General features: G+C 38.9%; 1 protein-coding gene across 2 annotated transcripts in view; it reads right to left on the bottom strand.

The window, feature by feature from the left end:
• Window positions 1-14296, bottom strand: part of slc5a10 (solute carrier family 5 member 10) — a 49212-nt gene that overhangs the window by 7010 nt on the left and 27906 nt on the right. For both annotated transcript variants that reach the window (XM_088341971.1, XM_088341970.1), the window contains 3 exons: window positions 11583-11690; window positions 11361-11511; window positions 9941-10109 (listed from right to left, as the gene is read on the bottom strand). In XM_088341971.1, the coding sequence (XP_088198097.1) occupies window positions 9941-10109; window positions 11361-11511; window positions 11583-11690 (428 nt within the window). The remainder of the gene's footprint in view (window positions 1-9940; window positions 10110-11360; window positions 11512-11582; window positions 11691-14296) is intronic.

The raw sequence follows: 14296 nt of genomic DNA, 5'->3' as shown, positions 1-14296 counted from the left end.
ATTAATTACATCATTGTCACTGTTAGCCAATATTTTGCTGTTATTTAAATTCCACCCTTTAGAGAGAATCAGCTTTTTTTAACATAGAAGATTAAAAAAAAAGAAAGCTCAGGGAAGGACCTTAAAAACAGATTGGAATTTTTGAAACTTGAGGGCTCGGGCACAGTCATCTTCTGTTCTCCTTGCAATTTCAAAATCCATTGATGTCTTCTCTCCTTATTCTCAACGTCTACTAAACTACAAAAGTTGGGGAAAAAATTGTATGAATTCTATCAAATTGTGACCACCTAAAAACCTGTTAGTCACTTTATTTTAGTCAGTTAATATCTCCTAATCATATAAATAACCTGATTTTAATATTATCTGGATACAACTGCCTTGTAAAGTTACTGCCTCCTAGTGGTACAAAAAACTTCAATCAAGTAAAAAATCTTTTTTAGGTAGCTATCTGGCTACTTTATTAGCTTTGTAGCTAGCTATCTTGGTACATTCTAAGCTATTTAGAAAGCTATCTACCTAGCTTTTTACATTTTTTTGCATGGTATCGGGCTAACATTTCATAATTTTTACTATTTTGGCTAACTATCAAGCTCAATAGTTCTTTTACCTGAGTATGAACTTTACATTACAATATTATTATCATTTATATAATCATAGTTGGCATTTGGATTCTATGTAGACCAAGTTACACATTTAGATTTTCCATAATTTGCTTAACATATTTCCGTTCCTCCAAAAATATCTTATATAGCTGATGTTATATTTTACTAATTATTTTGTTGTTGTTGTTGTGCTCTGTACAACCCTTTGAGACTTTTTGTGATAAAGGGCTATACAAACAAATATGACTTGACTTGACCCTAAAGGGACTTGCCAACATTTCAATTCATGATCAAATTGTAAATCCAAAACATGTATGTAAAAGTACGTAGTTTGAACAAAATATATACAACAAGGACATTGCAAAAGAATTACATGGTATAGAGCCAAAACTATTATAAAAAAGGAGAAAAATATAGTTTATGTTTGTTTTTTAATTCAAATTATTTATTCCTTCTCAAAACTGTTAAAAACAATACAAAATATGAAGCCCTAGTGAAGTTTACTGAAGTGTTTTGTGATTCACACATGGGCTTGTCCAGATGTTAAATAAAAAGTATGCATTACTGTTTTAAAACTCTATACCATATAAGGCTATATTCTTAACTCCAGATTTTATTGCACAATCCCAAATGAGTAACAGTATTTCCATTCAAAGTCTCCACAGATATACAGTACAAAGAGATTTCAAAAAGTGGACAGCGTGCCAAAAAGCATAAGTGGGTCACACTTGAGGTGTGTGCTTTAGCCACGTACAACACTTCCTTTTCTCACCATAGACTCTATCACCTCCACTTTAACATGTGCAGTGACACCACTCACTTAAGCCTGCAAAGAATGAAACCTGTATGGCGTGACTCACTTATAATCCCAAAAAACAAGCATTAACTGGACCTGTTTATAAAATGTTCTTTTTCAAATTTTTAACTGCTTATGGAATGTTGAAGGACAAGGCTAAACAGTTTAATCACAATAAGAACTGAACGTGAAATGGCCTCTCAATTGAAATGTGAATCACACCCATACTTTGATATGACATCATGAGATATGACAGAAAAGCTGTTCATGATCAAAGCAACAAGTTTAGACTAAGTCAGGCAAAAAGATAGATGAGACGCTGGAGGGGTTTGTTTTCAATAGAGTTCCCATACAACATTAGCCAAACAACTGGCAAGTCTTGTTTTCTGTTTACCAATTCTCAGCTTTGCACCATGTGACATTGGTTGTTTGCTCACATGTGATCTTTTACTGCAAGAAGCCAAAGCCTTGGAGAAAAAAAAGCGTGTTTAATGTATTAAAGAAATGGGCTTGGCTTAAGACTTCACACGACAGGATCTGGGCTAATTGTCGTACTATATATAAAGGGTTTAATGGCAATTCCTGACTATTCCAACTTGGTCTGACACTTTAGTTTGTAGCTGAAGTCAAGAAAAAAAAAAGGAAATCAGTCTGTCAGCAAAAAAACGCCCGACACACCCTTCAATTTCCTTAACAAAAACACTGACTGACTTTTGAGCACAAGTTGGTGCCGGTCTTGACTATCATTTACAGTATCCTTCCCAATGTGCTGCACCGCCTCCTCCTCTTTTTTTCTTTTAATCACACGGCAATAAAATTCTCCTTTATATGCGCTTTGACTCTGTTATCAGACGTGAACACTCACTTTCATTTGTTTGCACGGGAGACTGCATTATATTAGCCCTTGACAATTCTGACACCAGGAATGAAAACAATATGCTTCAGGTTACAAACCCAATCGTGAACATGCGCACACACACATGATTGTAAAATGTTGGTGCTCGGCTGTATCCCAAGGGAAAACGCATACAACCACCACAGTGATCATCAGCTAACTGTGGTCAACTGTGGTCCTGGTCTAGAGTACTAATTGTGAAGTTTATGCCAAGGTCGCGGTTGATGGTGGACGCATCAGGTTAGCACTGCTCGTTCTATGCGTTCATACTGTCATTGGCGTCGGTTTTGAGAGTATTGTTAATTATTAATTTTACAATTCTAACCATTTTAACATAGTTAGAAGTAAAGCAGCCGAGTCCTGCCATGGCCGGGCATTATACCGGCGGGCGGAGACGTAACTGCGTGAGATTCTTGCTCAAAGATGTTGTGGCAATTTCGGAGGGAATGTCAAGGACGGATTTTATTAACAAGTTTGTTGAAAAGATTCTGAAGTTTAAAAAGGAGGAGGTACATGCTGTCATAAAAATGACTTCTGGCAAAGGCTTTGATGTGAGTTTTGAAACGGCAGCTCTTTATCAAGAGTTTTGGAATCGCTTTGAGGGAGTGAGGTCCCAGTTTTCAGGATTTACAGTGGAGAAGCTGACTGATAATACTAACAAGATTGTCGTCGTTAGAATGTTTAGTGAGATGATCAGTGCTGATGATGTCTGTTATTGGTTGAGTAGATACTGCTCAGTAAAAGGCCAGGCTATGAAGGTGAGGTGTGAGAAAGGCTATTGGAATGGTGCCTGGAGGGTACCAGTCCAACTACGGCAAGATCCTCAGGGCTTTCAGGGAATGAAACAAATCCCGTCGACTATATTCCTGGGGGAAAACCGTGGCTTTATCCACTATCAAGGGCAACCGAAACTCTGTCGCAAATGTGGTGAGCATGGGCATCTGGCTGAGGTATGTGATCGAATTTTTTGTGGAAAGTGCAGAACAATTGGACATTCCTTTGAGGAATGTAGCAATAGCAGAAAATGCAATCTCTGTGGAGAAACGAATCACCTCTTTAGAAACTGCCCGAATTCGTTTGCTAACAAATTGAAAGCTAGGAAGGCAGTTAACAAAGACAACAAAGACAATGAAATGATGTCAGACAACATAGATAATGAAATGAATAAATGTCACAAAGACAATGAAGTGAATAAAGATAACAAAGACAATGAAATTAATAAAGTCATGGAAATACAAAATGAAAATGAACAAGAAATTAATGAAGTTATAGAAATACCCAATGAAGATGAACAGGAAATGAATAAAGTTATGGAAATACCCAATGAAATTGATCAAGAAATGCACAAAGAAATTGGACAAGACAAACAAATTGAAAAAACAGATGTACCTACCAAAACCCCTGGAGCAGAGACCAGAGAATCAAAATTGAAACAGGAAGAACCTGAAAATTCTGATTCGATTTCTCATAAAATACCTGAATTTGGACATGACAAACGAATAGAAAAAGCAACTGCCACTCCGAAAACACATATTAATCAGGAAGGGCCTGGAAGAGAGTTCAAATTAGCAAATTTGTTTGCTACGCCATTGGCGGGATTTGGAGAAGTCAAACAAATCGAAAAGGCGAATGACTCTCCAAAAACCCATACGGGCACTGGAAAGAGGAGTAAAAGTAAGACAAAATTGGGAGTGGTGAAAAAACCAGAAACAAAGATAAGAGATTTAGAAGAAAGCCGATTGCCGGTGAATAAGCCCACAAGGGAACTGTATGAAGTTGAGACGGAGGAAGTCGGGGAGGGAAAAAATCTGACCCTTAGTGGGCAAGGAAGTAAGAGACCCTTTGATAGGTCCTCTGGCTCACCCCCTAACCCAGAAAAAAGGGGAAGACCTGGAACCACAGACAGAGAGTCAGAGGGTCCCAGAGTTTTCCCCGGTGAGTCTCAAAATGAGGTACTACTCTTAAGTGATGTGTCTGACACAGGTGACACTCTCGATGATCTCGATGATCACCAAAGAATGGACTCAGATCCCCCGGTTTTGTCTAACTAGTTTAAATACTTTAACAACAATTATGAACATTACATTCTCTACTATCAATGTGAGAAGTGTGAGATCAAAGGTTAAGGCTCACAGTGTTTTATCGTTCTTAAAAACTATCAGAACGGATGTGTTTTTACTACAGGAATGCTGCATCCCCTTTCTAAAAAATTATAAACAGTGGGAAGAGATTTGGCCATATCCGTCATTATGGAGTGGCTCGAATGAAAACCGTAACGATGGGGTAGCCATTTTAATAAACAACCCTCAACTCATCATAAAGCGGAGTACTGTGATAAGAGACGGACGCGCAATCTTAGCAAGACTTTCTTATATAGGGAATGATTTTAACCTCATTAACATATACGGCCATGCCGACAGACAACTCAGGTACGAACTTTTAGAGGACATCCAGTCGCATATGCTAGGCCATCAACCACTAATCGTGGGAGGAGATTTTAATTGCATCCTAAGTAGGAAGGATAGAAAGAGGAATGATGAGGAGTTTAAAGTAGATAAAACATCAACTTTATTACAAGACATGTGCCGGACATTTAAACTGGTGGACTGTTTCAAATCCATACATCCAGGAGAGGAGGGCTTCACCTGGTTCAGTAGTGACAATGCCAGAGCCTCTCGAATAGACTACATCTTTACGAGGGGTTTAGCACAGAGTGATGCAAGATTAATTCCAGTTTTTTTTTCGGATCACTTGCTACTGTCCTGCTCTTTCTCATTTCCTTCAGGTATGACTGTTGGGAAGGGTTTGTGGAAGTTAAACTGCTCCCTGCTGGAGGATGAGGCTCTAGCCGCACAATACAGGGAGCTGTACAAAGACTGGCAGACCCTTCAAGACTCGTATGATTCACGAGCACAATGGTGGGAAATGACAAAGAAACGAACACAGACCTTTTTTAAAAATGCAGGGAAAAACAAGAAACTCAAAGAGATGAAACGCATGTCGGGACTACAAAGAAGACTCCAACGCTATTTCATCCTAACAGAAAAGGGGATGGACTTTAATGATGAAATCAAAGAGATCAAACAAGAACTAAACGCTTTGGCGGAAATAAAGAGCAAAGGCATCATAATAAGAAGCAGAGAAAGAGAAATAGAAGAAGGGGAAAAATGTACACGCTACTTTTTTAAAAAAATTATGGGCAAAAATGAGGGGATTTTTAAACTTCAAAACGAAAACGGGCAAATAACAAAGGAATGTAGTGAAATAACCAGATTGGTCGAAGACTACTACAAAAAATTATTTGAAAAGAAAGAAACATATGAGAATGAAATGGGGCATGTATTAGATCATATTTCAAGATCAGTGCGTCAAGACCCCTTTTTAACATCAGACTTTACCCAAGACCAACTGAATGATTGCATAAAGACTATGAAAAAAGGCAAATCACCCGGGGAGGACGGACTCAACCTCGAATTTTACCGGACTTTTTGGGATATTTTAGCACCAGATCTGTTAACTGTTTTTAACGAATTTTCCAGTCGAGACCATATGCCAGACAGTTTCAGAATCGGGATAGTTACTCTATTGCACAAAAAAGGAGACAAAATTGACTTAAAAAACTGGCGACCCATAACGCTTTTAAACGTGGACTGTAAAATTTTCAGCAAGCTTCTAGCAACCCGAATGTCTGTTGTCTTGGGAGACTTGGTTGATCCAGACCAAACCTGTGCCATTGTGGGAAGGAAGATCAGCGACAGTCTCATGCTGATCCGTGACACCATTTGTTATGCAAGAGACAGAAACATGCGACTAGCGGTCCTAAACCTAGACTTTGAAAAAGCCTTTGATCGAGTCTCGCACCAATACCTCTTCAGGGTATTGCAAAAATGTGATTTTCCCCAAAAATACATCAATTGGGTAGGACTGCTATACCGAGACATCTACAGCAAATTCATGATTAACGGGAATTTATCGGAAGCAATCGAGATCAACTGCGGTGTACGTCAAGGTTGCCCTATGTCTCCCCTTCTCTATGTTCTTTGCATTGAACCTTTGGCACAAATGTTAAGAAAAGATAGATTTGTCGAAGGCATCAATATCCCAGGAAGTGGGGGACAAATTACCAAGTGTGTTTTGTACATGGATGATTTTAATATTTTGTGTACTGACCGCGCACCTGTTGAAAGAGCCCTTGACTTGACTGACCTGTTTGGGAGGGCGTCTGGGTCAAGGCTAAATAGAGAAAAATCACAAGTGAAGTTTTATGGAATGTGGAAAGAGACAGAAAAGGCAGGACTCCCGCTGACGGTGTTAAAGACAGACCAGAAAATCCTAGGGATAAAATTCAATGTGGATGGAGGAGGCGAGACCAACTGGGATGACGTGACAAGGAAAGTTAAGCAAAAACTTGTTTTTTGGTCACTAAGAAAACTGACAATAGAGGGGAAGGTCCTAATCATCAAAGCGATCATCCTCCCAATGCTTTTGTCAATCAGTTTAATTTTTATGCCTAAAAGAAACGTGCTGTTACAAATGGACCGAGCCATCTTTCGCTTTGTCTGGGGCTCAAAGTGGGAAAGGATAAAAAGAGATACAATGAAAAAGAAAAAGGAAAAAGGGGGGAAAGGAGTGCCTGACCTCCAGCTTTTCCTGGGAAGCAAATATGTCTCTCTCCACTTCCAAAACGCTGTGGGCCCACCCAACAACCCGAAAAGTCAAGCAATGACCCGTTTTTGGATGGGCTCATATTTGCGGAAGCTAAAGCTTGTACCAGACAATCGTTTGATTCCAGTTTCGTTTAACTTGCCACCAACACATCTCTTTATCCGGGATTTTTTGAAGAAGTTTGATTTGGAAACACAAGAATGTCACACTTTACAAAACCACAGGGCCCTTATTGCTATTGTGCAAGAGCGAGCTACAGTAAGCCCTGTGCGGGGGCTTGCGTTTGGCGAATCCACAACGGTTTGGAGCAACGTCAATCATCCTGCCCTCCCAAACAGACTACGAGACTTGTCATGGATGGTGGCTCATGAAGTTCTCCCAGTCAGAGCTGTAATGCACCACAGAGGAATGTCAGCGACTTCGACGTGCCCTCGACCTGGCTGTGGTGCCCAGGAGTCGGTGAGGCACCTTTTTTGTGAGTGCAGCGCTGCCAAGGTCTTGTGGACAATGGCCGAACAACTAGGAAAGTTCCCGGACTTGCCAGCAGGAGAGGTCCCTGATGCACAGTACGTGCTTTACGGGGTGAGTCGGTCGAGGAGGCATCGGAACGACTTTGCCAGGGACTGGCTCACTCTCGCCGCCATCAAGGACGCCATCTGGACCTCCAGAAACCTGCTGGTATGGAGGTGCAGGCAGATCCCCCCCGTGGCTGTGCTCCAAATGGCTGCAGATACCATACAATCTGCGAGCGGCGGGCCTAGGACGCAGCCATAAAGAAGACTCGTCTGTACCCACCCGGAGGGGGGAGCCGGAGCTACACTGTGGGAGTCCCGGCAGCAACGGCCTGGGTTGTGGAACCCAGAAGGGAGAGGACCCACGCAGAATGGAAAGGACCCACACAGAGGACTGGAAGAATGCTGCTTGGGAGGGTGGGATGGCAGAGCTATGCCCTTGCACAATAGTATTGCCTTTTACACGCTGGTTAACTACTGTTAAAAGAAAATAACTCTGAAATTGTTTAATTGATGTTGAAAATGTCAGGAAAAAATGTTAAAACGTCATATCGTCACGTCATATTGTCAAATATAAAAAAAAATGTGAATATGCTTGATGGCTGTGTTTTGCTGCTGTTGGTGTCAGTGGATTTGTTCAGACCGAGGACAATCGACTTTGGCCTGGACGGATCTATTGACACTAACAAAGATGTTATATAATGAAATTGTGAATATGTTTGATTTTCGAGAAGGTTTGTTCAAACCTCACTTTGTGTTTGCTGTTAAAAACGTAATATTGGAATATAATATTGTGAATGTGCTTAATTGCTGTTGAGATTGTCATGATTGTTTTCTGTTTTTAGTGTCAATAAATTTGTTCAAACCAAAAAATGAGGCTAATAAAAGCGCAGGAAGGGAACACTCCAGAATGCTGCACAAAAAAGTCCGGTTGAGATAAGGATTAAGTTTGCAATGAACTTTGTCATAATTGCCATGTAAGAGCATATTATGTCATTGTGTTTCACTGTATAAAAACAGTAAGAGCTAGTTAGACCAATTTATTTGCCATTTTGTTTTGAGTGTTTGATTTAGTTCAATACGTTATAAGATTATTATCCACAGTATGCACAACTGCTTATTGGAATAAGTCCCCTCTCTTGATGTCTGCTATGCTATTCAATCTTTAAGGCCATAAAATGATGAAAATTATCAATCTTTGAGCATAGATTTTAATGTTTTTTTTCTTTTCTTTTGTTGATAGTCTGCCATTGCATGAAGCTTCGCAAAATACATAGTTGACCATGTCAGGAGTCATGAATCTCCTTTTGATTGACCCTCCCATGTATGGCCCACTGCAATACAGATAGTGATTTGCACCACTGGTTTGCATTCCCAACGCTGTACAGCAAAACGTACAATCAGTAAAATGAATATATTTTTGTTGATCCCTTTGCTAGATGAAATTTCTTCTTTTAAATAATTTTATCCTGTTGCGATTCATTTATTTTTTTCTTTGATAATTTTAGTAGAAACAAGTTTAAGATATAGAAATAAATAGCTACATAATAATAATATTACAGTATCGACAATAATAATAATGGTATTACTATTTTACCTGAAAACAGTATTAAAAAAAAGTAATATGATAACATTTACAATTTATAAAATGACTAAAATTATCTGCAAGAGTAAAACAATTTTTTGTGACCATCCAGAGAATATTTGTCATCACCTTTAAAAACAAACTAGTACCCTTTGCTATTTCATGAAAGAGGAATAATTCTTTTTTCCTCATGTTTAACAGTCTGGAGGACATTTACAGCTCACACCTCTTAGACATGCAGCCCTCTGGCAGACGCCATAGATGTTTTAAAATGAAGAATTACTGGCACAGAGACAGCTTCTTCCCCTTGAGCCATCACTGCATCAAACAAGCCTAGGAAACTGAAAAATATCTATCCTATTATACAAAAATGTATAATTATAATTTACCGGTAGTCTTGATTCTTAACTTTGCACAGCTTTTCTGCTAAATATCGTTGCACTGTTTTAATTACACTATTTTCTTATGCACTTACAATTCAGGACAGACTGTAAGTACTACCTTGTAAATATTCCCTATCTTTCATACTATTCCTTTTTTTCTTTTATTATATGCTTATTCTGAATTACCTCGTCTAAACTCGTGAACAATGAACACCACGTTGTGATAAATGACAATTATGACCATTCTATTCTATTAACAGATGCAAAGAGAATAAATTACTTGTATATATATATATATATATATATATATATATATATATATATATATATATATATATATATATATATATATATGAGTAATTTATTCTCTTTGCATCTGTTAATAGAATAGACTTTATACTTTCTCGACCAACCAAGTGAAATCAGGAATTCTAAAGTCACCCTGTTGCGATCTCATGGGACACTTCTGTTGTGGAAAAGTTAAAATCATCCAGAGTATCACCTGCTCATTGGTTCTCTTCCAGAAGACCGCCAGGGTGAAGACAGCAGTGACGGGTGGTGCCAGGTAACTGGTCACCGATTGAATGTAAACATAGAGCTGACCACTGTTGGCAGACTGCAAGATGGGGAGCCACACAACACTTACTACTACCAAGATCACCGTCACAATCCTGTGACAAACACACAGTAGAGAAATGCCATCAAAGTTAGACTGCTTGTGGACCTCTCTTTCGCCTTTAGTTGTCTTTTTTCTATGAAGTAAACACGATAGTGTGTGATTCATAACCAGTGTTGAAACGCGTTGCACAGGAACACGTTCCTGGAACGTAATAACTTTTTCTGTAACAAGTACTGTAACACTTTATTAATCAAAAGTTTGTAACCTTACTGTTGTTACAGCATGGTGCGCTACCTTTAAAAACAATAGTGAGTCTCAAAGTTTGCTGTCCTCTGACAGTTCCTTCTTCGCTCACAAAGTAACATTTAACCCTCAACCCGTCAGCAACACAACGCTAGACATGAAAAATTTGAAGGGTGGGAATAACAGTTTCAGTGGCACCGTCTCAAGCACAAGAGTACGAGGACATGTAATCAGTAGTGAATTGGAGGTGGTGCGTGGTGAAGGGGCGTGGTTTATACAGGAACAACAAAATCTATGGGGCAAACGTGACACAGAATTTACAATAAAAGGGTGCTGATTTTTTGTCTTTTTAATTTGTTAATTTATTTTTACAATACACCATGGACATTAGCAGCACGGCAGCGTAGTGGTTAGGGCATGTGCGGACTTTGCATGTTCTCTCCGTGCTTGCGTGGGTTTCCTCCGGGCACTCCGGTTTCCTCCCACATTCCAAAAACATGCAGGTCAGGTTAATTGGCCGGTCCAAATTGTCCCTAAGTGTGAATGAGCAAGTGAATTGTCTGTCTCTGTGTGCCCTGCGACTGGCTGGCAACCAGTTCAGGGTGTCCTCTGCCCAATACCCAAAGATAGCTTGGGCTCTAAAACCCCTACTGAGTAGAAGCGGTGCAGAAAATGGATGGACCGTGGACATTGCCCAGAAATGGAGAAGGGAATTTTTTAGTAGTTTGTAACACAGAGACAAAATGGATGTGTTAGTTTGCAAGCTGTCAAGATGGCACGAGTCTAGAAATATGAGGGTTCACTGCTTCCACAGGTTGGTGTAAATATTTTCTTCTCTTTCATTCATTATGTGGCTATTTTTAAGCAGTTTTAGGGGGTTGTCAACAATGTGTGTATGTGTTCATTTGTAACTAGATAGTTACTTTCAGAGTAACGTGCTACTTTTGGGTGTCAGTAATCTGGAGGTTGTAATGACAACTTTTTAAATGAAGTAACCAAAATCAATTACTTTTTTTCTGTAACACCCCCAACAATGTTCATGACGCTACACATTTCATACCTGCCGACCAGTAGCAACTCTCTTTCGGTGGCTCGTGGCCGGTGCTTTTTCCAGATGTCCATGGTGAACAGTGTAGAGCTGCTGTTAAAGATGGAGGTCAATGATGACATCAGAGCGGCCATCATCACCGATATCATGAGCCCACGCAGGCCTGAATCAAACAAACACAAGTCAATAAAATTAACAGGCCCTTTTTCCTTGCTGCTGGAGGTGTTTTCTCACCACTTGGCATGAGCTCAATGACAAGTTTGGGAAAGGCGATATTGGAGCATCCCACCTCGGCTCCACACACTCGCACGCATTCTTCGGGGTCTACGCAGCCCACTGTGTCTGAAACATGAGCAGGTCGACCACCAAGAGGTCCTTTACATATGAAGTGATGGTAACCCAATATTCTCCTCATTCACTATTCATGTGCCCTTTCTCTTGTTTCTTCCCATGAGTGGGTATTCAAATTCACTTGAATCTTATTTGAAAACAAGAGTGAATGTAAACTGACAGTGTTATAAATAATATTGAAGTGTAGTGTGTTGGAAAACTGATATTAAATATACTGGGAGGAGTTGTGCGCTTCAGAAACACATGCTATTTTTGTTTCCTGTTTTTATTACTTGTAGGTTAGCCTGTTTCTGTGAAACTGTGTATGGATGGAAGCCACTCGAATAAGAAGCTAAGCTAAACAGAGTACAAGTTGGTTGTCTTCTACAATGAACGGTACAAAGTTTCTTAAGAGAAGTATGTTGCATTATTCTTAATGACAATAGGCATTTCAAGGTTGTTTTTTTCAAAACACGAATAATCACTCATTCATTGCTTGTGTAGGGTTTCATTCAAATTCCTCACTTCATTCAATAAGTTATATTATCCTAAAGTCTGGTGGCAAGTAATGAGAGAGGTTTCTTTTCATTTGCCTTATTGGTTTATGAAAATTATGATAGTTAATGAAAAAATGGGGCCAGAAATGAACCTACTTCCAAAGAGACAATTCACAAAAGAATTAAAACAAACTATGAGACTAAACTCTGTTTGCATGTATTAATCTCAGTAAAGCTAACTGATCAAAGAAAGAAAATCCTTTTTTTTTTTTTTTTTCATTTTTACTTAATTAATTACATAGCAGTTGATGAGTTTTACGTTGTTTTTTTTATATGAATAGGTAAATACAAATAGCAGATATTTGTAATAGGCCAATACCGGTCCATATTTGGGTCAAGTCAAGCCAAGTTACATTTATTTTTAAAGCCCTTAATCACAAGATGTCCCAAATGACTGTGCAGGATTACAATTACACCATTGCATGATCTTAAACCAACATGCGGGCAAGGAAAAACTCAAACACCTCAGCGTGAGGAAAAAAGAAACCTTGAGAAGGGGCCTCAAAAGTGGTAATCCCCCTTCCAGGATGACTAAGGTTCAATAGCTTTAGCATCGGGTAACAGTACACAAAACATAGTGAACATCAATAAAAGAGAACAATAGATGATATGTTAAAATTAGTCCAGAAATTGTATGACAGCAACATCAACTCAAGCCTGGAATATAGTCCAAAAAGTCCATAACAGCAACAACGCAGCTTCCCATCTGGGGATAGCAGTACAGTTTCTTGGCTTATTTTTGTAATATGTTGCTGCTAATATGTTGCCGCTCTGTTTTTCCATGCACTGTTGTTCTGATGCACTTACGACTTAGGCCAGTCTGCAAGCACTTCCTTGCGAATATTTGGCTTTATTCGTCAAGTCATGTTTATTTGTATAGGCCTTAATCACATGGGGTCACATAACTTAGTTTCTTTTTTAAGTCTTTTTATTACATGTTTTATCCTGGAGTGCCGTGTCGTAAACAATGTCCAATACGTTGTAATCAACATACCTGTCAACTTCCACGGCTCCATGCCCTTACAAACAGTCGTATTTTCCCTTACAAGATATAAAAAAATTTTACACCATATATTTTTTTCAAACGTGTTTATTTATGTAGTTTAACATGTGTATTGTTATATCATTCTGTACATATTCTTAATAATAAAATAAAAAATTAAATAAAATAAAATAAAAAAAATCAGGAACAATTCTTATCAGTGTAACTAAAATATCCATTATAACACTTTAAATTTAAATTTGTAAATAAAGATATTTTTGGGAGGAAAACAATGAGTTGGCATTTCTATTTTGTAAACCAAACCACAATATAAACCATTGATGCTTGTATTTTAAATTGCAAACAGACTATTTAACAGGGACAGAAAATACAACCCTTTGCAGCCTTGTGACTGTAAAACATGTTTTTCATAAGTCTTGTGAAGTGATCAGCAACTTTTAGAGGTATGTTGTGCTCTGCGATAAAATGGCAAAACATCACTTCTGCAGCTGTTGAGAGTCTTCAGGTGTAGTGCCTAATTTCGATCCCCCTGCAAAATCCTCCGCCCTCGCGGGAACGCGCATTCTGCTGCGCTTCCGACACTAGCTTTATCGTTTTAATAAGCTTATTACATAGAATACAATCGCTATAGTCAGAAGCGCAGCAAAATGCGCGTTCAAGCGAGGGAGGGAGGATTTTGCAGGGGAGTCGAAATAGGGCACTACAGCGAAAGACGCATGCGCACAGTAGCATCAAACCGCTCGCTTCGTTTGCAACGAAAAAAACGATACCAAGATGGAGGCTACCACGGCGAACTCGTTTGACTTGATTGGTTTGCCGTTTCGTGATAGTCAGTGTATACCGGATGATACCCATAATTGACAAATTTGCGTTTTTCCGTACAGATTTTCTTGTACATTGACACATCTTAAAAGGCACAATAAATTCACTTTGTACGGCAGAACGTACAGGTTGACAGGTTTGCATCAAGGGCAATTCTAAAAAAACACTTCAGAAGTAAACTTGATTGATTTCTAATCTAATAAGAAGCATACATTTGTAATGATTTAATCCGCAAG

This window comes from Urocampus carinirostris, chromosome 8, assembly GCF_059441175.1.
Source record: "Urocampus carinirostris isolate Australia breed hairy pipefish chromosome 8, RoL_Ucar_1.0, whole genome shotgun sequence".
In the NCBI taxonomy this organism is placed as follows: Eukaryota; Metazoa; Chordata; class Actinopteri; order Syngnathiformes; family Syngnathidae; genus Urocampus; species Urocampus carinirostris.
This window is presented reverse-complemented; position numbering and strand designations above follow the sequence as displayed.